The sequence below is a fragment of the Nipponia nippon genome, unplaced genomic scaffold (assembly GCF_047370975.1).
Source record: "Nipponia nippon isolate SJK-2023a ecotype South Korea unplaced genomic scaffold, ASM4737097v1 scaffold_3, whole genome shotgun sequence".
Taxonomy (NCBI): Eukaryota; Metazoa; Chordata; class Aves; order Pelecaniformes; family Threskiornithidae; genus Nipponia; species Nipponia nippon.
The window spans coordinates 110,582,425-110,608,673 of NW_028262347.1; the positions used below are offsets into that span (position 1 = coordinate 110,582,425).

The 26,249-nt window shown below is 47.6% G+C and overlaps 1 protein-coding gene across 3 annotated transcripts in view; it reads left to right on the top strand.

Moving 5' to 3' along the window:
• The window catches only part of HPSE2 (heparanase 2 (inactive)), a 113,099-nt gene that overhangs the window by 2,878 nt on the left and 83,972 nt on the right, over positions 1-26,249 (top strand). For 2 of the 3 annotated variants that reach the window (XM_087765661.1, XM_087765662.1), the window contains exon 3: positions 10,424-10,585. The exons of the other annotated variant lie outside the window; for it this stretch is intronic. In XM_087765661.1, the coding sequence (XP_087621787.1) occupies positions 10,424-10,585 (162 nt within the window). The remainder of the gene's footprint in view (positions 1-10,423; positions 10,586-26,249) is intronic. 3 annotated transcript variants of the gene reach the window in all.

Sequence of the window (26,249 nt, forward strand, 5' to 3'; positions counted from 1 at the left end):
GCTTTCAATATTTCAACAACTTACAGGAGAGAACTCACACTTATTAAATGTCTTCACAACAGCTTTCATGTTAGAGAAGGACTGAAAGCTTTTGTTTTCTTCAGTTTTCCTCATGGCAATAAAGTTGAAATGTAGCAGCCCTTGAAAATGAAGCTTCTCATAGAAGTTGTAACCACAGGTCTTAACTTTTCATCACTTAAATATGGAACAGAACCATTGCGAAAATGGGTGAGGGAAGGAGGGGACACATGTGGTGCGTATCAGGCATCGGTGTAAATCAGAAAGGTGTGGTAAAAGGGATTTCCTGCCTGGAAGCAAAGCTTTTGTGTTTGTTCTTAAGATCTGTGTGCAAACTCCAGGGCTATAGAATTGCTAGTAGCTCGCATCTTTTTGTGCTGAGGCTGCACCGGGCGCTTCACTAGAGGGATCCAGTTCTCCAAAATGAAATCCTGATGCCACTGCAATTCTCTGCCCCACTGTACGGGATCCGAGCAGCCATCTTCTTCTTTCGGAGCACTGGTCTGGTTTTCGTTCCCTCATCTGTAGCTCGCCTGGGACCTGCTTGGGATCAGGGCATGCACAAATGTGCAAGTAGATGCCCTCTCTGCATAAACCTTACAGCCTGAACAGACAGCACAGAAAAAAGATGGCAATCAGCACCTGAGCATGAGGGAAGCCAGCGAGCGTCCCACCAGGTACCCTTCCCCATCCCCAAGTTATATGGGGTGGTTTGGGTTGTTTTCCATGTCTGTGGGCTTTTGTATGGCCGGCATCTATTTTCTGAAATTTCTTGTCTAAGCTTTAGTGGCATGGGAGAGGGGAAGAAGCTGGGGGGCTCAATTAGTTAAAAAAGTGGGAAAATTATTAAAAGGGAAATCTGAATTTCTAAGCCTTGCATATCACCTTAGTGATTTTTAGTGACATGACAAGCGATAGCTCGGTTGTTTTCTGCTTCGAGTGGCTGTCTTTTCACCCATTCACCCTGTGGGTGCACGCAGACTCCAGGCCTGTGACCCCAGTGCCTGGGCTGGCTCTGCAGTCCCTGCAGGTGTTCCCGTGCCTCATGCTCCCCTGTGGCCTGCGCAGGGACGGGGAGGGAAGGGCACGTCCTATGTTCCTCTCAGCCGCAGCAACTCAGCAGGGTGCAGGACTGAGAGGTGAAGGGCACATGTACAAGACTGCTCCGAGAACCGCAGTTACCAGCGAGTGACTCTGCGAGTGGTGTTCGTACCACAGGCAGCCGCACTCCTCTGCGTGCTCACAGGCCACCCCAGCATGGCCACGTGAGGCATTCAGACGGGCAGCAGCAGCAACAAGACTGCTTTGCAGCATCCTTCATGGATACTTTGCGCTGTGGCCATGCTTGCTGGAGTTGTAATGAATCTCTGTGCAGGGATCGTAGTGCTGTAAATTCCCCTCTGGTACCCTGTTGCCCTCCAAACCAGGCACTCCTCACTGCTGCCTTTGATGGTCTTTTGTATCTCTGTAGTGTTTCATGTTCCTGATGATCCGACCTCCTCAGAGATTCGTCCTACTCCTTCCTCTCTGTTTAAAATTACATTTATTTCCCTTTCAAACCGTTACAGCCATGCATACCTCCTCCTTCTGAAAATTGCCTTCACCTAGATCTGTTTTTGGGTTCACCAGCCCATCTTTTTCCTCTCCTTTCCTCCACGGAGAGCGTGGGTGCTCTCTAAGGGTCATAGTAGTTGCTTTTGACTTGTGTCTAAAATGTACTTCATTTTCCTGAAATAAGGTGTTTCCTTTAGGCTTCAGGGTCATTCTTTTCATGTACAAGTTCTTCCTGGAAGCACAGACCTGGAAGTATTGTGTAATACCAGGTGTGTACAGCGTCTTTTCTTTGTAACTCTGAATGGCCTCACCCCAGTCCAGACCAGTCATGTTTGGGCAGTAAAGGTAACAAAGTGGTGAGCGATCTGTGGTGGTAGCCTGTGATGGCCACGAAGAGAGCGCATGTGGCAACTTGTTTCAGCATTGCATATAAAGCTGGCCTGGAAATTTCATCACCTGGTGGCAGATTTGTCCGTACCTGACAGAGCAACTTGTAAAAGTGGTTGCCTATGATGAATGGTTTGGGTGAGCCGTAGGGCATGCAGTCCCTGTTGATGGCAGCGTATATGTACCCCCTGAACTTTTAGAAGGTCACCTAACTAATCTGTTATATTAACCCCCCATGTATAATGCACACCAGGTGACTGCCGTTCTGTGCAGCCCACGCTTTGCCTGATCAGTCCTGGAGTCCACCCTGTTTGGATATGGCATTGGCCAGCCTGAGGTGTGTTAGAAACAGAAAACCAGTTTAATGGATGTCAAGCTCTGTGGTGCCAGGAGGTGGGGCTGTGCCAGAGACTTTTTGACATTTGATGATCAAGAGGTGTAACATTTTTAGCCTGAGAGACTTTTCTCTCCCTTAAATGGTGTTTATCTGCATGCCCTGCTGAGTTCGTTTTTCTTCACCAGCTGCGCTGAGAGTTGTTCTTTGTTATCTGGAGATGTGTTTATCTCCTGCTGTAGGCACAGATCTGATCCCTGGGCAGGTACCGAGATGTAAGATCTCATGCTCAGTCTACATAGTAGACCTGCTTCTCCTTTTGCTATTGAATTGTCTACCAAGCAATCCGTTTGGACTGTCCTTTCAACTGCCTCACATGTTGCCAAGGACCAGCTGGCTCTGAGGAATGAGACAACAAGAAACATTGGTCTCCAGGAAAACAGGCTGGAGTCACTCCCTTTTGGAGTAAACGCGCAGGGCTACCTGTTTGCTCAGGCTATAGTTGCTGGTACAAAACCTCTTCTGAAGTTGGGCTTGCTAAAGCCTGACTCGCGTGCTGCCCTGAAGCTTGGTGTTGGAGTGTTAGGTGTGGCATGGAGACCTGGGGTCTTTTCTTTTGGTTTAGCAAGGAGTGCTGTGGGTGCCATCTCAGTGCCTGAACCTGGAGCCCATTTTGGAAGCTCCCTGCTGGTGCTACAGCATGAGTTTGGTGGGCTAACATGGAACCTCCTTGACTACCTCCCACCTTGAAGGCACACAGAGCTTTGGACAACCTGTGGTGGCATAAACATTGCTTAGAGTTTCCCCCTGTGCAGATATGCTGAAAGGAAAACTCAAGGGAAAAAGAGGTTACTCATAGCTGGAGTTCTTCAAGATGCGTCGGCCCAAGCGCACGGCCTCTCCGTCCTGTCCCTCAGGCTTTCTGTAGCCTGTTGGGATTGTGTGGCTGAGAAGAGACCAAAGGACGTTTACCACGCATAGCCAGCATGGCCCCATGTGGGCCACGGGAGGGAGAGGGGAAGGGGAGCGCATGTGCATGCTGTAGGTAGTGCGTCAGAAAAGTTTCTGAGCTGAAGTGCATATGGACAACACATTTCAAAAATACTCTGTTAATAGCTGGTAAGTGACTTCCTTCTATTTTATCTCCTTTTTTGGAGAGGATACTGGGCATCTGGAAAAATGGCCAATTACCACAAAAAACTGGAAATAGACATGGTTCTTATGCCTTCCATCCTAGTCAGGAGATTTTGCTGTATAGTCTGGGAAACTTCACACTATGCTGTGTAATCCTGGCATAGGTTTTCTGGGCATCCTTTCAGTTTGGGATCCATTCCTTCAGACACCTTCAGGTACCTGGCACTGTGTCTGAACCTTGAGATTTGTGCAGCAGTGGGAACATCATTTCACCCTTGCTCAGTCTGTATTGCACAGGCGGCTTCTAGGATGCTCTGCTTTTAGAGTGCATGCGAGGGTCTTGGGTATCGAGTGGAAAGGAAAATAATAAATGCTAAATGACCTGAGGATTCCTTTATATGCGTGTGTGGTTGCACAGGGGCTGGAGCTGACTTCAGCCGGGGCTGCTGCTCCCACTCTTTGGTCCCTTCTGGCATGTGCCGGCCCTCTCCTACACCTGGAGCCTGAGTTTACATAGTGAGTCAATTCAGGGAACTCAGCTGGCCAAAACCTGATGGTGGAGAGGTGATTGCACTTCAGCTCGTTCAGCCGTCTGAACCGATTAATGGCGTGTGACCACGGAGGCGTAGAGGACAGTACTGGGAAAGGAAAGCATGTAGTGAAAGGTGGGACCGCAGCAGGCACAGCTTTGGTCAGATTAAATCCTACAAAACTGTGTCCTGAAGGTGGTGAAGCTCATCGCTCGGTTCTCTGCCACCAAAAGGGTTGGTCCCCATACCTTCTTTTTGTTCTGCGCTATGTCTTTCTGCTGCTTCCCTTGTGTTGGCTCTGGCATGTTTCTGATCCTCTGCTAAGCCAGCAGAAAACTAATTCAGGGGAAAAAAAAAAAAAAAAAAAGAGGCAACTGTTTTTCTGTGAATTTAGTGAGCAGGATCATGAGGGTCATCATGGGGTATGAGGATACTGGAGCCAGAGCAAGGGAGGGTTATTGCCATGTGGCTGGGACTGCCCCTTTGGCTGTGCCAGCTTATAAAACTTTGCAGCAGGTGTTTCTGAATGAAGAACCATCCTGTTGTCCCAGTAAAAATGAAGAAACAACTTTTCCTTTATTCAAGGAATCACCTTCTGTTTCTGGTCACCCAGAGTCTCTTTTTGTCTGCCTAAGCGTCCCTCGACAGTTTAGGCACCTGTCCTTTCAGAGCCTGCAGAGGAAACATTTGTTTTTTCACCCTCCGAGTGTTTAAAACACAGGTCCTTTGGGAGGGCTGCGGCATTTCAGACGTTGCAGGCACTCAGTCCCAAAGACGGGTAGATCCTCTGGTGTCCTTCGGTCTTCTGGGATTTGCCAGACCTTGGGCTGCTCTGCGCCTTGGCGTCAATGCTGAGGCAGCCTCCTGCTCTCCCTGTGGCCGTGGTCCCTGGGAACTAGAAAGAGCTGCAGCCTGCTCTGCCTGGCAGGGATTTCTGTGTAAGGAGCTCCAGTGCTTAGTTGTTTCCTCAGAAATTAAAAAAACAGACTGTAGAAATCACCTTACACAAGGTGAGGGAGATACTGCCTATGCAGGAGATACTTCCAAAGATTGCCTGTTTATCTCCATTTTTTCTTTTTAAATTTCTAACTAACTGTTTAGCTAGAATCATGCATAAACATTTCTTTAATAACTGCAGGAAACAGCGCAATCAAACAATTAGATCCTGATTTGTTAGCTATTTGCTGGTATATGGGTGAGATGAAAGATTTCTATGGTTATATGTTTGATTGTTTATAATAAGCATCCTCAATTCTCTGAAAAACATTACATATTTTTGCTAGTTCCACTCTTCTGTCTGTGCTATATCTTCTTCTTATGAATTAAAGGTGATTCATGCAAAGTTACGTGCATGGGAGAAATGCGTGTGACTTTTCATATTCAACTATGGGTTTTAAATTAGCAGTTACCATTCAGGGAAAATGTTTTGAATTTGGATTATGGATTGGTCTCTGAATATGTTTAGGGAAGTAAAAAGTGAATCCAATGTTAGGAAATATTAAACAAGAATTGGAGAAACCCAGTGAGAGCATTCTTATGCTATCAGCAAACTAGGTGACGACAGTGTAAAGAATATATATGTGAGGAATAGAGTGACAGAAGTGATCAAAGTCAGAGCTCTCAGTCATAGAAATCAGTTTTTTTTCAGCTTGAAAAAAATGACTGAGCATATGATAAATGCTGTGAACTCAGTGGCATGCAGAGAAGACAATTTGGGAATGATTATTTCTTTGTTTTCATGACACAAGAAATAGGGAGCATCCAGCAGAACTATTACATATAAACCAATTTACATATATAGTGGGAAATAGCTTGTGGAACTCATTGTCAGGGAATTTTTCCCAGCTAGAAGAAAAGAATGATACTAATGTGTCAGAAATTTGCCTATTGAAGACAGACATGATGAGGATGCAGTTTCTGACTTCAGAAATCTTCGGGCTTTCTAAATAGAAGTTGTGTTCCCAATTTCACAGTCATTGGGCATTTTATAATAATTTCAGTAGATAAATCTGGTTTTTAAAGCATTTTAAAATGTGTTGATTTAAAAAGTAGGTATTTTACAAGTTTGGCAACCTGCAATTCATAAGTTTTTCCTGGTGACTCATTAAACATCCCTTTTAACTTCTGCACTAACACCATTTTCTAATATTCCAGTTTTTTAGTAAGAATATTCAGTTTTTGTTAACACAAAATAGTTTGTTTTTTTCCTTTTAAATTCACTTTCTAAGAAGTGAAGCAAACAGTCCCATCAGGAGGATGGGCAAACTCAGCTTGTTCTGCTGCCGCGGCAGTGGTGGCTATGGCTTTTGCTGGAGTGGCGATGGCTGTGGGCAGTGCTTGCTCTCAGGCAGACACAGAAAGATGAGTTACTTCTCCTCTGCACCCTTCCGTCACACATCCCTTTGACCATAACCATATCCCTCTGCCCTGTCCACATAAACCCGGGTCTGTGCCCTCCTCCTCCCATCTTCCAGCTGATCAGCCACGATAGCCCGTGCCTGCTCCCTCACTCCGGTGGCTCCTGGAAGGGAGCTGCCTATGTGTGGACGGTGGTGGGAGCTGTGAGACGGGCGCTTGCACATGGGCCACGCTGATGCCGGGTAAATTCCCATGTGCAGAAGCTCGCTCTGTGGGTGAGGGGAACCCTCCCCTGCAGGCAGCTGGGAGCTGTCTCTCTGTGCTGTGTGCCATCCCGGAGGTTTCACAGCGTGGGAGCTCTCTGGCCTGGTACTGGTATGGTGGGAAAGGGTTAGTGCAACCCCTTGGTGCAGGCGGCTCCCAGAAAGGGACTGCTAGAGCTCAGCCAGCCCTGGGATGGGCATCTTGCCCTGGGATGGGCATCTTGCCCTGGGATGGGAGTGCGGTGCTCGTGTCGCTCCTGAGGGGTGTTTCCTAACTAGCTTTCCAAAATTTCCGTTGTGTAAGCTCTGGAGATGTGCAAATCCCAAGGCGGGACAGAGAAACGTGCACGCACTCGGAAACACCACAGGGCCTTCGCAAAGCAGCATCCTCCATCCAGGGTTCGCGGCCTGGCGAGGGCAGAGCTCCGGCGGGAGCCCGACGTCCCAGCCGCCCCCGGCGGGCAGGAGGCAGCCGGGGGCGGGGGCCGAGGCTGGTGTCCCCCCCCCCCCCACCGCCGCCGGGCCTTCCCCTCGGCGCGGCGGTGCCTCCCGCCAGCCGCAGCTCACCTGACCGCCACACGGGTGTGCTCCCGCCATACCGCACGGCGGCTGCCGCCCCCGGCACCGCGGCTGCCGGCGCCGCGGGACCCGCTCCGCAGCCGGGGCGCCCCGCAGCGCCGCGCCGCCGGGGGTCCGCCGGGCCCCGCCGCCGCCGCGGGAGGCTGAGCTGGCCAGGGTACTGACCCGGCCCGCCCCGGCCCCGGCCCCGGCCCCTCTCGGGGCAGAGCTCGTCGTCTGCCGGCTTTGGAAACCATTTGGCGTCCTCTGGGGCTCCCACATCTGGAGTTCTTCTTTCGCACTTCTGGCAAGAGCTGCTTGGTTTCGTGTTTTGCCGGGTAGTTTGTTTCTATTTTTTTTTATTTTTTAATCGACGTGTCCTTCTCCTGGAGCTCCCGCTCGGGGGCTGCCAGTGCCCAGCACCTCCTGGGGTGCCCTCCTCCTTGTGCTCCTCACGTCTTTCCCTTTTCTGTCTCTTCCTTTAAGATTTTAGGGCTGTGGGCTCCTTGCTGGCTGTTTCCCCTGGATTGCTCTTGCTGAGATTTCCCCCGAGCCTCCAGCAGCTGTGGCCTGCCACCCTGTTTCCCTCGGTGCTGCTGGTTCAGAAAAGTGGTGTGGAGGTGCCCTTGCCTCCCCCCCCTGCACCGAGTACAGCCTGGTGGGGTGTGGACGACCAGGCACTGAGTTCTTTGGGGAGCTCCATATCCCAGATGTCTGCCCACTGTTTAAGCTGGAGCTATAGTGAATGTGGGGGCCACCTCCATTTTTAGGTCTTGGACAAGTTTCTTGGGTCCTTCATCAATCTGAGAAGCCAGGACCTTGCATGCCTTGCCTCTGCCTCCTGAATGACTGCAGTGGCAGCTCTCTGAGAACCCCATGAAGATGACTGCCAGAGAGTGCCCCTACTTTCTGTGCCCTGCACGCCTTCTCCCAGACCTCAACATCTAAGGAAACACCAGGGATTTGTCTGAATGTGACTTGACTTCCTTGTGCTAATCCCTGTCACAGCAGCTCATCGCCTAAGGACAGGACTACAAACACTGCTCCTGGCCCTTGTTCCTGGGTCTGGTCCCCTGGGCCTGCCCTTTGTCCCCAGACCCTTCTGACAGTGCACACAGGGCCATCTCTTGCCCAGCCGTGCGTTTGCTGTGACCTGTGGTCCCCAAAGATGGAGGTAGGGGTGTCGCACCGACCCGCTGCCACGTCCCCTTGCACTCTCCAAGGTGCTGTCCTGGCCCCTGACTGGGAGGGCAGGGACCCTGGTCACAGGCCAACGGTTCCTCCACATGGGCCCTGATTTGGGTTTTAGGAGCCCTCCATCTCTTTTAGGAAACAAACTTGTTTTGACCCAGCCTGGACTGTCTTATAGCAGTTTGAAGAGAATAGGAGACGGTTTATTGACCATCTAGTTTCAAACCTCTCTGTCTCTCAGTCTTCTCCTCCTTCAGGGCCTCCTCAATGTGTTTTACTCCATTTTGCCTTGGGGGTGGGGGGTGTACAACTGTTGCATTCAGTTCTGTACAAAGGGAAATCCATCACCCAGGAAGGTGAATGACAATTCATGAGCTCCAGGTGACACCAGTAGCTGTAGTAATAGCCTTTCTGGTGTGGGAGAGTGATAAGGTTGTGTTTCTCAGTCTTCAGTTCTCCAAATACCTGCAATAGGGGTTCAGGATTGTATCATTCATTATTTGGGCAGAGTTTGGGTAGGCCCAAATCTTACTCAGTGTCAGCCTAAGAGGTTGTGCACCAAAAGCACGTGGTTGGGGTGTGTGTGCTCATTATCTGCAGGGGAACATTGTTTCATCTCATCTCTCTGCCAAAGCCTCTGTGCTGGATGTGGAAATACTGACCCATATTTTCATGCTAGCTGGGTGCTGCCCTGTCTCCACTCCTGAGCATGCTAGCTGCAGGTGGCGGAGAGAACTCGCGTCCCTAACTACAGAACACAGGTGCTTTTATGACATTACTGTTCTGAGCAGTCTTTTTTAGGCAGGCTTTAGAGAAGCTGCATCAATCCCAAACTATGCAGTAAAGAGACAGACAGGGCACAGCCTGGGCAAGACAAATGTAGTGACTCTAGGATGAGGCTCAGAGACAGGAAGATAATGTGGCTTCCAGTCCTCTACCCCACCTTTGGAGGGGGCTCTCTGCCAGCCCAAGAGATAGCAGAGCTTTGAACCTAGGTTTGCTGAACCTGAGATTTGACACCTTGAAAGACAGAAGCATGAATACTGGAAACAACTTTGGTGTTCCTTGATGTGCATAACAAGAACGGAGCTGGAGAGTACATGTGGAGCAAGACGTCACTCACTTCTGACAACAAGCTCCTTCAGAAACTCCTAGCTAGATGGGAATTAAACCAAGCAAAGCCTACCTCGTGGTGCAGAGGGTGGCCTCATGCAATGTGGGGGAAGAACTCCAACTTCCATCCTTCCTTATCCATGCTGGCTGCCTAAGGCTTTGTAAGAATTAGGCACAGCATAGGGTGTCTGTGGATCTGAGCATGTTACAGCGTTTATTAAACTCAGAAAGGGACCTTGCAAGGACTAGTTTGCACTATTCCCCTCCCGTTTAGAGACTGGACACATCTTACTTGATTCTTATTCTGCCCTGCTACCCCCATCTTTGCATTTCCCCAGCAGGTGAGTAGTTTTAGGGGAGGGAATATCTTATTCTTATTCCACAATACGACTTATAAAATGCTCATGTGAAGAGAAAAGGATTGTTAAATGAGCTTCCCGCCTCCTGAATTGAATGTCAGGAGTTACAAGTGTACAGAGACCCGTCATAAGCCATGCTGACCTAACTCTAGCTGTGATAGCTGCAGTGAGGATAAACAAGGTGAGAACAAGACTCTTTGACAGGCAAGGGTAAATGGAAGCCAGGGGTCACCAGAATGGAGTTTAGTCTTTTCCCATTATTTAGTGTCAAACACACCAGTAACAGGGTCATATTATAAATGTTGGGAGACTTTTGCGCTTTCCTGCAAGGGAGGGGTCATCATTGTGAGAGATCAGCTGCTAGGCAGGTGAAGGATGGAAGGGGCGGTAGGTTGTGTTAGCATATTAAAGTCAATGACTTGAGCTTTCTGTGGGAGAAAAGGAGACTTGTGCAGAGGAGCTTCATCGGATAGGTGGATCCCAGGGGTTTGGACCCTTTTCTGGGTTGCTCGTGCTGAGTGATGGTTGTGTGGCTGTCGTGTTGGCTGGTTCTGATCGAAGCGTCTGGTGAAAATGAAAGCTGAGGTTTGGCCATCTCCCTTTTTTCTTTCCCTTTTGCTGTAGACATTGTTCGCAGCGACATTGCCCTGGATAAGCAGAAAGGCTGTAAGATCGCCCAGCATCCTGACATAATGTTGGAGCTACAGAGGGAAAAGGCAGCTCAGATGCACTTGGTTTTGTTAAAGGAGCAGTTTTCAAACACATACAGCAACCTCACATTAACAGGTAAGGCTGCAAGACCAGCTCTGGAGCCAGGAGCTGGGGCTAGTTCTTGCTAACTCACAGGTGTGTTAAAACCCTCGGGTGCTTCACCTCTGTATGAATCAGCATCTCTCTGGCTGCCTCTGTTTCCTACCAAGATTACGGGGTGCTGGGAGGGAAAGGACCTGCAAGAACTCATGGTGGACTCATAAGGCCTCTGCGGCTGGCACCTACGCAGACACTCCAGATTTGGTGCCCCTGGACAGAATGTTTTCTGCAGTCTGACCTAAGCAGAATACCACGGCACGTGAAGTGCTGGAGAAATCTCCCTGCTAACTGTTCACGTCGATGGGGCTGCAGCAATTACTAAATTTGGAGTCCTTTAAGCTGCAGCTGATTTTTTTTTCTTTCCAGAGCATGCACTTTGTGTGAACCCAGTAAATATTAAAGAGCAAATATAAAGGGATAATGGCCCAGACAGAGATGAGAGGATACTCTTTTTCTGGCAACTGTTTGTATTATCCAGGGAACAGAATCTCAAAGGATGGAGGAGACTGCCACATTTTGGATACACATTTAATGGTGCTTGTAAAGGACTGATGTCTTCAGGCAGTGAGCGGGCAGAAGGATGGGATCCCAGCAGCCAGCAGTGTCCTTTCATAGCTGTTCTCCTTATCGCTACAGCTGGATGAGCCACAGATGATGGGAAGGAGGAAGAGACTAATAAATCAAACAAGATCCCCTTCTCCTCTTGCCGGGTCCCTTTCCTGTGAAAGGCAGGGAGGCATCTGATTTTTATGGGAGGGAGGGCCCTGTGCTCTGGCTGGGGAGGAGATGGCAAGCCCTGTGGTGGCCCTCCGCTGCTGCTGGGCTGGGAGAGGCAAGCGGGTCCTGCGCAACCTCCCCCCCTCTGCTGCCGTTCCTAATTCAATGTCCAGCCCCTGCCTTTAAGCCAGCACAGATCTGAGTCCTCGCAGCAGCAGCAGTGAGCTCTGACTCTCCTGGGGACATCGGCTGTGCTGGACCTTTTGGGGATCCCACAGAGGTGGAATGGCGATACCAGGGCTGGCAGAGGGCTCAGCCCCGGGGGGCTGTGGGCATCGGGGCCATGAGCATGGCTGAATCGCATCATTCCTGAAAGCCCAGCATTTAAATGGGATCCTCAGAGCCGTTTCTCATTCTCTGTAACGTAATCCACTTGGCTGTTTATTCCCAGTACAACTGCTGGAATCAACATTGTCAGCTTTTCCCCTGACAACTTGCTTACTTTCCACTAAACAAACTTCCCTCGAGAAGAGAAGCTGCTCTCCCCTATCCTCCTTCCCTCGCTGCTTCAAAAGCTCTCCAGCATTGCTCACATTTTTTACAGAACCTGCAGAGCAGAGGTGCTACCTGGTTATCAGCTCAGCTCTTAGCCTTTCCAAGTGTGTTTACAGGATAGTTCAGAAGGTTTTAGCTCTAACTCTCCAGGGGGGAGAGAGCAATTTCACTGGAATATTACCTAAAGAACTATTTTAATGTCCTTTAACTCCCTTTGAATGTGAGCAGAGCAACTTCATAATTGTTATGAAGTTTAATCTTTTATTTCATAGGCATAGTCTGAGAACATGGACTCTAGACAGCTAAGCATAATATTTAACTGGAACTCTACTAACTTGTGTAAATATTTCCCTTCTCCGTGATGGATCTGGTGTTTGGGGTGGGCAGAGGGGGTTGTACATCTGTTGCAGAAGGGCATTCCTTACCTTCAAAATTCAATCAGCCAGAGTTTGCTTGAGGACTTCTTTTTGTTCCCTGCACAGTGGTTTTGTACAGTGCTGTAGGGAGTCCCCAGATCAGCAGCAAGGTATGTGGGGCGAGGTTGAGGAGCAAGGATCCAGACCTGGTTTGGGGAGAGATAGTGAAGGACTGAGTTTGCAGGGATGGAGTATCCAGGGGATCCCTGAGAACAGGGTTTCCTTCCTGGATGTCTGTATCCAGGAGTCACTTGGCCTCGTGCATTGCATGTGCTGTGGATGACCCTCAGTACTCAGTGTCCAACGTAGACTGTAGGAATATTCAACCCCACGCCTCTGAGAGGGGCTCCTACTACTGCTAGTTCCTGCAGCATTTCAATTATACCAAATAAATGTAAATGGAGTATCTTGCCCAAAGTCATGTGAGAATAAAGCTGCTTTACGATGGGATAGCTACTCTAGGAGAGTTTGGGAATAGGAATACCACCATGAGGCATCTTTATTCCCGTGCTACTACTGCTACCACTGTAGTGATTTCGATAAAAAGTCCCTTTCTCTTCCTCCTCTTCCCAGATGACATAGTTATATGAGCAACTTAAAAGACTATAGATCAGGCCTCCCACGCTGTCTGCAAGTGTGGGCAAGTGATATTGCCATCAAACTTCCATGCAGTATCCTCATGGCTTTAAGAATGAAAGCTCTTAGAGTGCAGCGAGTGTGATTCTGCAGTCCCTGTGGCATCAATGTAAATCAGGAGCTTTTTCAAATCTATTCACCAGTTGCACATGGTTCCCAGTGGGCTCCTTATCTCAGCAATCTGGCAGGGTTGTGGTTTTGCACTGGGATTTAAGCTGCTCCCAGCAGCAGGTACCTCCAAGGTAAGAGGGTGTCTTAAAATGAAATGTGTTTTTTTGTGCTAAGACACAACTGAGACTGAGTGAAACCAGGCAGTCTTTCTGGCTCTCGTTCCTCCAGGAACACATGTTAGACTCTGGCTTAGGCCACTTCGGTTTCTCTAGACAAGTATGAGCTTTCCTCAGCTCCTGTCTGCAGGCTTTCTCTTGCATCTTGCAGTTGCTTTCTGTACGTGATCTTTCTAGGCTTACTGAGCCTGCCTCTCTGAGATGAGTGATAGTCTTTGATCTGTGACAGTACTACTTAAATTCTGTATAACATTTTGAGGCTTATTAATCTTTGCTGCTTCCCCCTTGGTGCTCAGTGATAGGTATCTCGTTTCACAGATCAGCATCTCTGATGCTCTTGGGTGAACCCGTGGTAGAGCAGAGGGAGAGTGCACAGCATTGCATGCTCTCCTCTAGGAACTGGCTCTCAGCTCAGCTCAGCCTGCAGTGGGATAGGGGAGGAGGAGGAATCTTTCACTAGAAACACTTCTCTGCTCCTTCCCAGTCGAGTTTGGTGGAGCAAGTGGCGATTCTTTTATGGCTTGTATCAGCAGGAGTGGAAGTTGCAATCGTCACAGCAGGCTCACCTCCTTTGCAGCCCTCAGGAGAAATGCCCAGGTGACAGTAAGGTGATTTTGGAGCCCTGGAGCTGAGGGGTGAATGCACAACATTGGGCTGGCAGCAGATGGGGTGTGAGGAACTGCCCGGGGCAGTGGAGACAGGACATGTATGCAGGTTTTAGGGAGTGAGATTGTCAGAGTGGGGCAGCAGCAGGCAGAGCTTTGATAGATTAAGTCTGAAACCCTCCATCTGTGGTGCCAGTTTGGGCTGGGTTCATGTACTGCATTTCTACTTTAACAGACTGGATATCCACAGATTTCTGCACTGTTGTTAAGTAAAGCCCATTAAGCCTAATAGAAGAGAGAATTGCTCAGGTCAGTAGACATATGTGAAAAACTGTCCGCTCCTGTATTAACGTGAAGTGTTAAGTGTAACTGAGCTCTCCAAGATACAAGGACGAACTGGAAATTTGCTTTCAAGAGTTCCCATCCTGAGGAAACAAAATAGTGCCCTGCTGCTCATTCTGAAGAGTGGAAAAATGTCTCTTCTTTCTGCTCTACCTGCTGCTTGAAGCCACGATGCAGATTACTTTGCTGTGTCAAGAGACTGGTGTTGACAGCTCCCCAGCCTGTTCTACCACAGCACATCTGCACTGAAAAGCCAGTGAGGAAACTGCAGGGTGTGCGGTGGGAACCCCTCACCCCGTCACATCACGTCACATCATGCAACACAGCCTCTAAAAGCAGTGGCTAAGGAAGGAGACTCTCCCCACAGGGTACATAATGCTCCCAGTTGCTCCTCTGTGGTCCCACCCCACTGAAGGTATTAGCAGAGAGTCTCTTACAGCTGCACTTAGAGAGACCTGAGGGATTAAAATCAGGTGGGAGCTCCTAGGAACAGAGTTGAGAGCTGCCGAAGAGTGCATTTCACTGTCTGTGTCCAACATTGCAATCAGGTGTTTTACATTGGCATCCCATTACCCCTGTTAAGGTCATTAGATAACTTAAACTCTGCCATAACAGCAGTTGTGAGCTCTTTGTGAGGTTTTCCTTGCGGAAAGCCTCTTCTGGAGATGTTAGCAACCAGGCAGAGACCCTCTTCATTCAGGGTAAGTGGTATGGGTGTGTGAGGTGGTGGTGATGATGATGATGGTGGCGGAGGGCACACGCCAGCTTTTCCAAAGTAGGAGTGCACAATGGTGGCATGAGTGGGAGCAAAACAGATCATGCAGGAGCAGAAGTGTGCGTGTGGCTACTGCAGAGCAATCATGCATGGGGTGGCATGGAGCAAGGGTAAGGGCAGTGTGTCTGTGTGAAGAGCTTGCAAGAGAGAAGCTGCCCCCCAGAAATATGTCTTTCTCCTCTCCCCTGAAGACAGTGAGAGCCGCAGTTGTGCTTGTTCCTTGGCAGGGAATCACACGGCTCAGGTCAAGCACCTGTGATATTTGTGTTTCCTGCACTTGTGAACCTCCCTTGGTGGTTTTGTGATTCCTGCCGAATGGTGTGGGGTTTGTGAGATGGTGGTCCTGGAGCAGGACATATCTGCAGGGCCTGGGACCTGTCCTGTGGGGTGCTGGGTCTGGAGGGGGCTGTGGCTCAGAGGCTGCCTTTGTGAGGGGGTCTGTGCAGAGAGCAGGGCACGGGGCTGGCTGTGCTTTTGGTGCCTGTGCTGCTGTGCAGAAAGGCTGCTCTGCTTGTTTTTGCTGGAATTTTCCCCAGATATATGGTTTTATCTCCACTTATAGCTCTGTGGGGTTGGAGGGAGGGCCACTTTGTGAGATGGGACCTGGGAGGGTTGTTGCAGAGGTAAATGCAGCTTCCTTGCCTTTTTGGCACTGTGTTTGGGATCAGCAGCCTAAATGTCCTGTGGTCTGCACAGCAGCGATATGTGTCATAGCTGTTTTACTGGGTGCCACATCGGGGTGGTCTGCACTGTGCTTGCTCTCCAGCTTTCCTTCAAGGAGAGTGCTCTCTGGGGCCTTGCAACAGGCCTGTCAGTGGCTTTCAGATCAGGCTGTCTGCCCTTCTGTCCATCCCAGCCCATTACGCGTTATACATGTTATCCACAGCGTTGTACAAAATAGATCTGAAAAGGACCTCAAGAGGGCATCTTCTAGCCTTTTCCGTGACAAATCAGCTGTACCTGGACTCTGCTTGGGGAAAGGTGCATAAGGAGAGGCAATATCTTCTGTGTGACCAGCTGATACCGTTGGAAAAACAGACTGACTTTGGGGGGCTTGAACCCTTTGTTAGGGCTGAAGAAGAAAAAACAGCATTCAAAGCTAAATACACAGTGAAAATAATTTCCCTGAGTTTGTCTCCTTGATTAGCACAACTGGGGTACTGGTGGAGAAGTCATGTCAGCAAGGGGAAGACAATAATGTCATCAGCTCCTATGGGAAATAGACAGGGAGAGAGGATTGCTGTGAAACACTGGGGGATTTCCTGGGAGGAAGGGACCAGAAAAATTGTAATATGTCGTTAAAACAATATCTGTACCAAGCCCATAGCTGATGACCAGCAGAGTTGCCAAGTCCATTTTAAGGATGGTTTGCAGGTGTCTTCTGAGACCTCAGGACCAGAACTGAGGGGACGGTGCTGGGAAAAATAAACGTTGAAAATCAATCTCTTGTAACTGAGTATTTTTGTGCCATTATCAGTTGTTTATATGAGCTCATTCTGAAGCAAAGTGGCTGTCTTTTTTCACTATGCAGCTTTCTGAGGGCATTTGGTGCGTAGCTGAAATATCTCGTTCCTGGGCACGTCTGTGTAAAGCCAGCAGGTTGTTGGGGCTCAGCGGCTGGGCGCTGGTGTTGCCCAAGTTGTGGGGACATCACTGTTGACTGATTCAAATGATGTGGCTTTTTCCTTTTTCTTAAACCTCCTGTGATGGGAGAGATGTACCCTTCCTCAGCAATTGGCTCTAAGGCATAGTTATCTATATCATTGAGTTGGTGTCTTTAAAATCTCTTGCTTCGATTTAAGTCCGTTATAGCATGTCTCTCCCCCCATGGACATGGAGAGCAGCCTACAGCACTCCTTTCCTCTTTGCAGAAATCTTTTACATATTTGAGGCTTGTTATCATGTTTCCCCAAAGACTTTTGTTCTCTGTGCTGAACAACTGCCTTTCTTTTGCTCTTTCCTCATGGCCATGTTATTTTCAAGTTGAATGACACATGCGTGGTTGATTCTGCCTCTTGAGGTCCCTTTCAGCACTCTCTAAAATTTTTTGTGGTTCTGTGTTTCGTTGGGGTCCCTTGGGCTCTCTCCGCTTGGTCTGGGCTGTTTTTGAAGTGCGTTGTCTTGAAGTGAGCCCACTATTGTAGCCGAGGCTTTTCTTGACTAAGAAGAGCAGCAGGGTTATTTCATGTATCTCACGCGTGACGCTCCTGTCTGTATATCCCTGCAAAAATCATGGATGTTTTTGGTACAGTATTGCTTGTTCATGCCTGCACTTTTGTGTACCATTTCCCAACCAGCTGTGCATTCCCCCTATGGAATTTCATCTAGACTCTATTTTCCTAATTTGCTAATTAAAATGTTATACAAAACTGGAGGTAAAGCCTTGCGAAAGTAAAGGTATATAACATCTGTTGCCTCTATCTCACATATGAGACCCTTTTGCTCTGTCAAAGAGAAGGCAGGCTGGCTTCATGTGGCAAGGCTATTGCTTCCAGCCCTTCCTTGCAGATGGGTTGTTTGATTTTTTTCAAAATTTTTCCAGCAATTGAAGTTATGTTGACTGGTCTGCAATTTCCTTGAGTTTTCAACCTGTTGAATATATCCACTATATTTGCCCTTTTCTAGCCTTTTGAAACCTCATTTGTCTTCCAGAAATTCCCAGAAATAGTTGCTGATGGACCTCAGCCTATTTGACAACATCAAACTTCAGTAATCTTCATTCTGCTCATGCACTACTATGCCTTACGCTTCTACTCTGCTGCTTTTAATTGCATTAACTTTGTGGTCTTAGTAATCCTTTTTCATGAAGTCTGACCCAACAAAAGCATTAAATGTTTCAGCTTTGTCTCTGCAAGTCTGAGAGCTGTTGGCTGTTGTGAAATTGTGTCCCAATTTATACCTCTTTGCTTCCTGAGACAGCTGCGAACCAAACCCCTGGGATCCCCTGCCTCCTCTTACCCTAATTAGTAGTTTTACAACTCGTTGTGCACTGATGGTGTGCGTGTGTGTGTGTGTGAGAGGTCATGAAGGTGAATCTCTTTTTCAGGTGACACTCTCTAGTCTGTTAAGCAACACTTTGGCTTTCTCATTATCTGATTTGGTTATTGCTTTTGTCACTGTGGGGAACATGGCTTCCTATGACGTGTTCAGTATTTATTAAATTCAATTTATTGTCCAATTTAACTAGCCTCACAAGAGAAGATATTTTATAAATTGTGTATCTTAAAATTAGCAATAATATGTACATTATAATATGTAATGTCATTACCAGAACCAGCCAGTTCTGGGTGCTGTGTAGAGAATAAAGAAAACACATAAACCTAACAGAAAACAGATTTCGGCGTGAGGGGGGAGGGCTGACACGCACTAACAGCTTTGGAAGGGCTTGGGGCGTGTTCAGTGGCATAGACCAATCTATTAACCTTTTCTCCCTGCTCAGGAGGTGATGAACTCTTTGGTCTGTCTCTCCCCACCGATGTAGTTATCAAATGTCTCCTCGTTACCGCTGGCGATCCCTGCTGCGAGTGGTTTCTGTTGAACACTTGGCTCTTTTGCTCTGTCTCTCTCTCCTGGTGCTGTTGCTTTGTGCTCATCCACATCAGCCTGATGGAGTTTCCATTTCTCCTCTGTGTGCTGCAAGCCATGGAGGAGTCTGATTTACCCTTATTGTACCCCCACACTAAGATAATCTGCATTTGTTCCCTTATCTTGCTGCGTGTTTACAAAACACGATCTTTCCTGAACTCCCTTTTCATTCTGCATGAAACCTCACTTGCCAACCCTCTGAGTTTACTAAAGCCTCTGTCCTTACACTGCACTGCTTTTACCCTGCTGCTGTTTTCCCTTCTATTCCTAATGAGCACGAACACTCATTTCTGGCTCCCTCACCCATGGTGCTTTCCACCTTCGTGTTTTTTTTCCCAGTTTTTCTCTGCTGATGGGAATCAAACCTCAAGGAGCCTCCTTCCTAGTTTTGTTCCTGTTTCTTCTTTCACGATTTTTTTTTTCTCAGCGCATTCCAGGAACTTGATGCAAGGCTGTGTCTGATGTCTTCCTTTCCCAGCAAATGTGTGGGCAGTTAAGGTCCGTAATTACTAGTGGGTTCTGTGTTTCAGATGCTCCCAATAAGCCTGTGCTTCTGATCTCTCTGATTTTGTAGCCTAAAGCAGACCCCCAGTGTGCCAATGTCTGGGCTCCTTCCACTCTTACATTACACAGAGGTTTTTATACCTGTCCTTTGTACTACTGAATTTTACCCGCTGCTTTTATGCTAGGCCCCGGGATCATCCAGACCTTCTCGTGTGATGTTTCTCATCCTCTGCCACTGATAATTTTCCTCTTTGTCAGCATCATGCTTAACTTTGACTTTCAACCCCTGGAGCTTACTTTGCCTCTCACGATCAGGCTAAAACCCCCTCTCCCCCATGCTAATGTAACACCTATGAGCAGCAGTTGAATTTTGTGGATTTTCCTCTTTCATAAGCTGAATAGATTTGGCTCCTTAAGCTTCACTTCACCAAAGTCCCTTTGTAGCTCCTCCTTTGTCCTGTGGCCATGCAGGACAGACTTTTCCATCCTGGAGATATGAGCTCTGTATTGTTTTCCCTTATGTGTATTATCTTGCGCTTGGCTGAATTAAAGCACGCTTGGCTGGATGGTGGCCATTTAGCCATACAAATTGGATTGCAGGGTAAACAGGGGCTGTTTTGTTCGTTATTTACTAACCTACGTTTGTGCTATCTGCAGGCTGCCTCTAAGGATCTTATATTTATCTTTATCTAAATGATTGGTAAAAACACTGCATCCTGTGGGATGGGAAGCAGGCGATGGATATGTTTTTGTCTTATCAGCCTCTTCTATCCATTGAGTTACGCCAAATTATTTCTATTAATGCAAGTTCTTAAATCAAGCTGTAACATCAGTTAGGACTTGATTCTGTACAACATATGTTCGCTGGTAATTAGTTGAGACATGAATATAATGAATTATCGGTTGATTCCCATATTGGCTTTTAATTACTTTGTCTAGGTCTGCTGTCAGACTGACTGGCTGTTGTTCCCTAGGTCAGCTAGTCCTGCCTAACCACCGGCACGGGGTTAGGGCTCTTCTACCCTTCTAGAATTACTTGGCATTCCAAGATTTATTAAAAATTAGCATCAGCAGGTCAGAGATCTCCTTAGCGCACTTGGAGGTGCAAATTATCCAGGGTGGGTGATTTAACAGTGTTTATCTAAAGCAGATGTTATCTAATACATCTCTTGGTCATTAGTGAACTGTGAAGTACATCATTGTCTTATGATGAGCTCATCATCATATCTTTTTCCCGAATACAGAACACATATATTTATATTTTTGTAATTACATTGGTAATTTTACCGTGTGCACAAAATAATGGATCTATGTTCACATTTCCTTCTTTCCTCTATATTTAAATTCTCACTATTAACTTGGCAAGGCATGAATTTTTCCATTGTGTTTTTAAAGTACTTTATTAATTTTCTACACTTTGTAATTTGCAGTTGATTGCTATTTCTTTAGCTTTACAATAATGGCTTATATTGTGTTCTGTTATTGGTGTCCATACCACTGCATAAGGATGGGTTTCCAACCAAAATCCCCTTCCATCATGGTGGTGGAATATGCTGATTTTGGCCATCTAAACCACCTAAAAACAAACTAAAAAAAACCCTTTAAATATTCTTTTGTATTCTTTTAGTCCGTTATTTTCTTCCCAATAATTTAATTAGATAATTTTTCTCAGCCTGGAGAAGTTGAAGCACCTTGTGTATGTATTTCTGGCTGGGATTACAGTCCCACTAGCTTTTCTCAAACGCAGGCTTTGAGAAGGTGGCTGCCAACGCAGACAGAGCAGGGAACTCTGTGTCTAGTGAGTTCTCTGGGTTTTTAAAAAACTTCCGAACAAATTGTGACATAGCAACAAATTTTGCTGCAGTCGGAGGAGCATCACCAGCTTCAGTGCTCCAGCCACCATTCCTATGTATTTGCTCCCTGTGGAAAAATAACAGGAATTTTATTTACGTGCTGCTGGGAAGCTTGTAGCCGGGAATTGGTGATGTGTGTTTGTGGCACGCAGGATACATCTCTGACAGACCTGTGCTTTGTGGCTGGGCTAACTCATGGAGAAAACAGAGGAGAGGGGAGAGGCGCAGTTGGTAAGCCTGGCTTGGCGGGGAGTGACAGGGATAATCTCTGCGGCCGGAGCCTGGCTCCTGCCTGCACCGCGCTGCTCGGTGGGGGCACTGCCTGCTGGTGGGAACGCAGTTGGGTCCCAAGGCTTGTTCTCCGGTTGCTCGCTCTAACCCCTTTTCCATCTGTCCGTTCATTTATTATTTACCGCTTTCTCTTGCTCTTTTCTTCGTTAGCTGGTTCCTGATGCTCCTGGGTCAGGAAGGGGCTGTCTTATGGGGAACATGAGGGCAGCAGCAAACACCGCTATACTGGTGCTCTGCCAGCCCTCCCTGTTGTGGGACGGGAGCGTGTGGCACACACAGTTAATTAAATTCTTTAACATTTTTCCAAGTTGGGAAGAGGGTCAAAATCCTGGAAATAAGAGGTTCACAGTCCCACACGCAGTCTACGCTCTGCTTTTTCAGAGGCTTGTACTGGGGATGGATATGCTGGGGTGGGAAAGTAATGTGAGAGCCTGTGGAAATGCATGCTTTGTGTAGCTAGAAGTGGTGTGGGGAAGAGCGAGGTTACAAGGTGTTCAAAAGAAATTTTGGATCTCTTTTTACTTCATTAAGTTTTATATTGGGTTGCTGTGCCAAGAGACACAATCATTTACTTTCTTAAAGAAATTAAAAACTCCATGCATTTAAATACTTTTTTTTTCTTTCCCCTGTTGAAAAGGTGGTAAAAGCAAAGGTTTTGTAGGAGAAAATGAAACTGGTTCAAATATAATTCTATTAACTAATTAGGGGAACCCTGGAAATGGGGCTGAGACTTGCAAGCCTTTTTTCTTTTTTGCTGGGGCACTCCAAGAATCGGATCACCTGGGGAAAGCATGTTTAAGAAATACCAGATGGTCTCTGCGATGCTCCAGCTGTGGACAATCACTCCCAGCCAGGCAATCTGCCTTGCTGTCGAAGCCCTCTAAAACTGTGCTGCCCATTTGTCATGCTTCTCCAATTGCAGCGCTCTGGATAGCTTCTTTTTTCCTTGTCTGGCTCTTCCTTTCCAGTTTTTATCACCCACCCCCTCCATGAGCTAATGTAGTAACATCCCTTCATTGGCTATAAATCCATTGAAGAGCCATATATAAAATATTACTTTGTTAGGGAAGATTGGGAAACATCTGTTTTTTACCCATAAGAGTCAGTCTCTACTTGTCTCGTATGACGATGTGACTATTTATATATTTGTAAAGTAAAAAGAAGGAGAGAAAGATAGGAATCCTAGAAACAATTTGAGTGGAGCCTCTAAATGGAGGAAACTGATTCAGCTCTGGGATTTGTTTGGAGGCTAATGCTTGGGGAAGGGGGGAGGCACAGGCCAAGAAATTGCTTAGATATCTGACAAAGTAACAGTTGTACCAACTGCAGAAGGTCCTTCTGGAAACATTTTGATCTTGTATAACTGTTCCTGGGTGCTCCCTGGCACATACTCACCTGGGAAAGCTGTGGCTCTAAACCATTATGTATTATCTACTACATAGAACAGGAACCTGGGAACAGTGACAGTGCTTAGATCAGTAGGAGACTATAATCATAGGGGTGTACATGCATAGCAGCAAAAGTATGTACCTATGGAGGCTTTGCACTTAGGTGGGTATGCCAGGGCATGTTGTCTGAGCCTGCTGTCATGAGCGGCCTCTCGCCCAACCTGCTTGGCACTAGTGCCTTGCAGAGCTGCCTGCTTTTGCTCGCACATATGGCACTTAACCTATGTCTCCATCCCCTTGCGGGACAAAGGTGCTGGTTTCTGAGCATGTGCGTGGGGAGGGCTGGCTCTGGGTACCCCAAGGTAGCGATGGTGCGAGGGCAGGATGCTGGGGGTGTATTGTGCCTGCCATGGAATGTGATGTGAGAGCTTGGGGGGATATGGTGTGGGAAGGCTGTCCTAAAGAGCCAGCCAGGTTGGGGTGCTTTGTTCATGCTGCAGGCATGAGCCACAGAGTGAGGCGCTCTGTCAGCCATGCTGAGGTTGCAAGGAAAAGGCTGCGCAAGGAGGGTGCTTGGGGTGAGCTGGGCGGGCAGGGAGGATGTGCCTCCAGAAGGCTGCCTGTGGTGCTGGGTACCTCACCTGCGAGGCAGCTGCTTTGCTAGTCTCTGGGCCCCTCAGCAGGTGAATGTGGAAGAATGAAAAGGAGATTTCAGTGCTTGCATGCAGGTGGTGGCAGGGTTTGCCGGGTGACGCATGCCACAGCTGTTCTCTGTGCCCTGTGAGGCTGGTGCATAGGAAGAAAGTGCCAGAGCTGCTACTAATGGATGCCATTCCACGCAGCTGTCCTCCTTTCCTGGTCAGGTTCAGTGCCCTCAGCCTGCCCTGTTGCTGCACAAACATGAGGTCCTGCTTTCAGTTCTCCTCTCCTTAGGGTTATGGGTTGCTGTGTTGGTTTGGATCCAGCTCACCCATCTGAGGTGGGGAATGCCCCAGAGGGGACCTCTTCCCTCCCTCTGCCAGCCAGCCTTGCACATCCCATGTAGTGTCTGTGATGGATGGCTGCCTGCTCTTCTCAGCCTGACCAAAACCAAACTCCGTGTGCGTCTCCCCTGCTGAGCCCACTCAAGCCTTTCTGCAGGGCTGTGGTTGACAGCTGCGTCTTCCCCGTGGCCTCGTAATGTGCTCGCACTTCTCCCTCTCCCCTTCTCCCGCACACTAGCTGCTGTGCTGCCGTCCCCTCCTGCCACGCAGCAGCTCAGCCTGTTCTGATGGTTGTTTGCCCTCACTATAGCCTCGTGACCCTTCTGCTTAGCTTTTGCAGCCTTTCCTTTTTCCAAGCTCCCTCATATTCTCCCTCCTGTGGTCCTATGGCAGCCCCTCTTGCTAATCACACCTTGAGCCCTGTTTTCCTCCCTCTGCCTGGTCCGCTGCTTGGTCAGTGTCAAGCTATGCTCCAGCCCCCCCCCGGGCACCAGTAAAAGCTCCCAAAGCCCCACACAACACCAGCCTCCACCTGGTGCAGCTCCCCTGAATGCTAGTGACAAGTAAAAGGTTATTTTAAAATGGTATGATATTAAATAGACATTGCTGCTCTAACACCTGCTGTATCTTTGTCCTCTCTGTGCCAAAGCCTTCAGCTATCTCGCATGGCGTGTCAGGGGACTGGTGTAAAATCTGCTACTTGGCTTTGGCAAGGTCTTGTGGCAGTGAGCCCTGTGCAGCTCTGAGCTTGGAAGTGGTGTCTGATAGTTTCACAGGTGAACACACGTTGCTGAATGTAAATTTGGACTTAACAGGATTGAGGAGTATAGGCTAAATTTGTGAGGTGGAAGCAGATCATGAAAAAGGAGTTGGAGATGTTGCAAATAGCTGGGTGGGCATGAGCCACAGGAGCAGAGCAGCAGCTGGGAGGACAGGCACAACCAGAGCCCTTTAAGGGTCGATGGGAAGCTCTGATGTTGGAAATGGTATTGGTGAGGAAGTGCTGGGCACCATGTCCAGTTCTCTTGTCCATTTTAACAGAAAAAAGGTGCTGTATAGCTGAAAAAAATTCAGAAAAGAACAATAAATGTGACCAAATCCTGGAAATACGGAGCTATAGACAAGGTTTTAGTAAGATTCATCTACTTAGGGAAAATTAAAAAATAACTTGATCATAATGCACAAGTACAAGATTCATCTACTTAGGGAAAATTAAAAAAATAACTTGATTATAATGCACAAGTACCAACAAGGGGAAGAAAAAAGTTCAGAGCAAATAGCTCAAAACGTTAGCCAAGAAAGGCACAAAGAGAACCTATGATTTAAAGCCCAACGCAGGACAACCTTGGGCTAATAATGTGCAGATTTATAATGCTGAGAATAAATGTTGGGATGTTTCTACCTAAGGATGAGGTGGATTAACAGCCACTGTCAGCCTGAAAGCCAGACTGCTGCTGAAACTGTTTCAGACAGAAGTTACGGATTTTGTGTAGTGATTATTAGGTTACATCCTCTAACCCCTATCAAGCAGGAAGCAAAACTACGTTATATTAATGGTCCTTTCCATCCTTATAATCTGAATAAATGTGTAACGTGAACGTTGTGCCTCCTAGGGAAGAGGTGATCACAGCAATTAATTGCTCCCTGAAACCAAACTGGATTAGTTAGCCTTTGCTAGTAACTTGGCCAAATGGACCTTTCACTCTGCTAGGAGCAAAGCTGAGCTCAGACTACAGGCTCTGGTTCTGTCCTGGTTAAGAGAGGAGTTGAACTTAGCCCCTGTCTAGGCCAGAACTTGCCTGGCCTTGGTGTGATGTGTGTTGGTACTAGAAGAAAGATCAAGTTTAGGTCAGGGTTTTTTTGGCCAGAGGTGGCTGAATTTAGGCAAGCTTAGCTGCTTCTCCTTGCCATAACCACCCCCAGGGAGGAGCTGATGTGCTGACCAGGACAGCAGGGCAGTCTTCACCCCCTGCCATCAAATCCTTCCCTGAAATGAGATCCAGAGATCAACCAGCTGAAATGCAAGAGCTTCCCCAGGAGGGACCTATGTTTGATACAGTAGTCTTTATTTTCCTGCTTTATTTTAAAGCTTGTTCATTCTCCAGAAAAAAGATTTAGCAGACATTTCATTGAATAAATGTTGCAGAGCTACTTCTGAACTTTGGTGTCCAAAAGTTCATTTATGATCTTGCTGTATATAAATTCCCAGATCTAGGATTTTGACACAGAAATAGTCTTCATTTGATAGAATGTTACAAATTCAAGTTTCAGAAATTATCCTCTTGAGCCATCTCTGTGGTGTTTGGCACCATGACAAGTCATTAGTCAATCCTGAAATAGTCATCAAGCAGAGAAACAGCTTATTTTATGTACTGTTTCTTAGAGAGTTAAATATTTCCACATATTCAGGCTCTGATTGGAGTCCTGGATCCTTTCCAAATGTTCAACCTGTAAAGATATTTGAGAACCCCAGGACTTAGGCTCTTTCCAAAAAATGATAGATTTCAGTTGAATTTTCACAAATGGAAAACCACAACTCCCCATAGCTGCAAAGAAGCAGCTGTCATACCAGGTACGGAGTATGAGAAAACACTTTCTAAAAGCTTCGGGGACTTCCCATTATCTGGAAGTTTTTAGCGCTCTTAAAATTTGCGAAGAAAACAGCAGGTTTTTTTTCCGGCACAGCGTTGCCTCAGATAATCG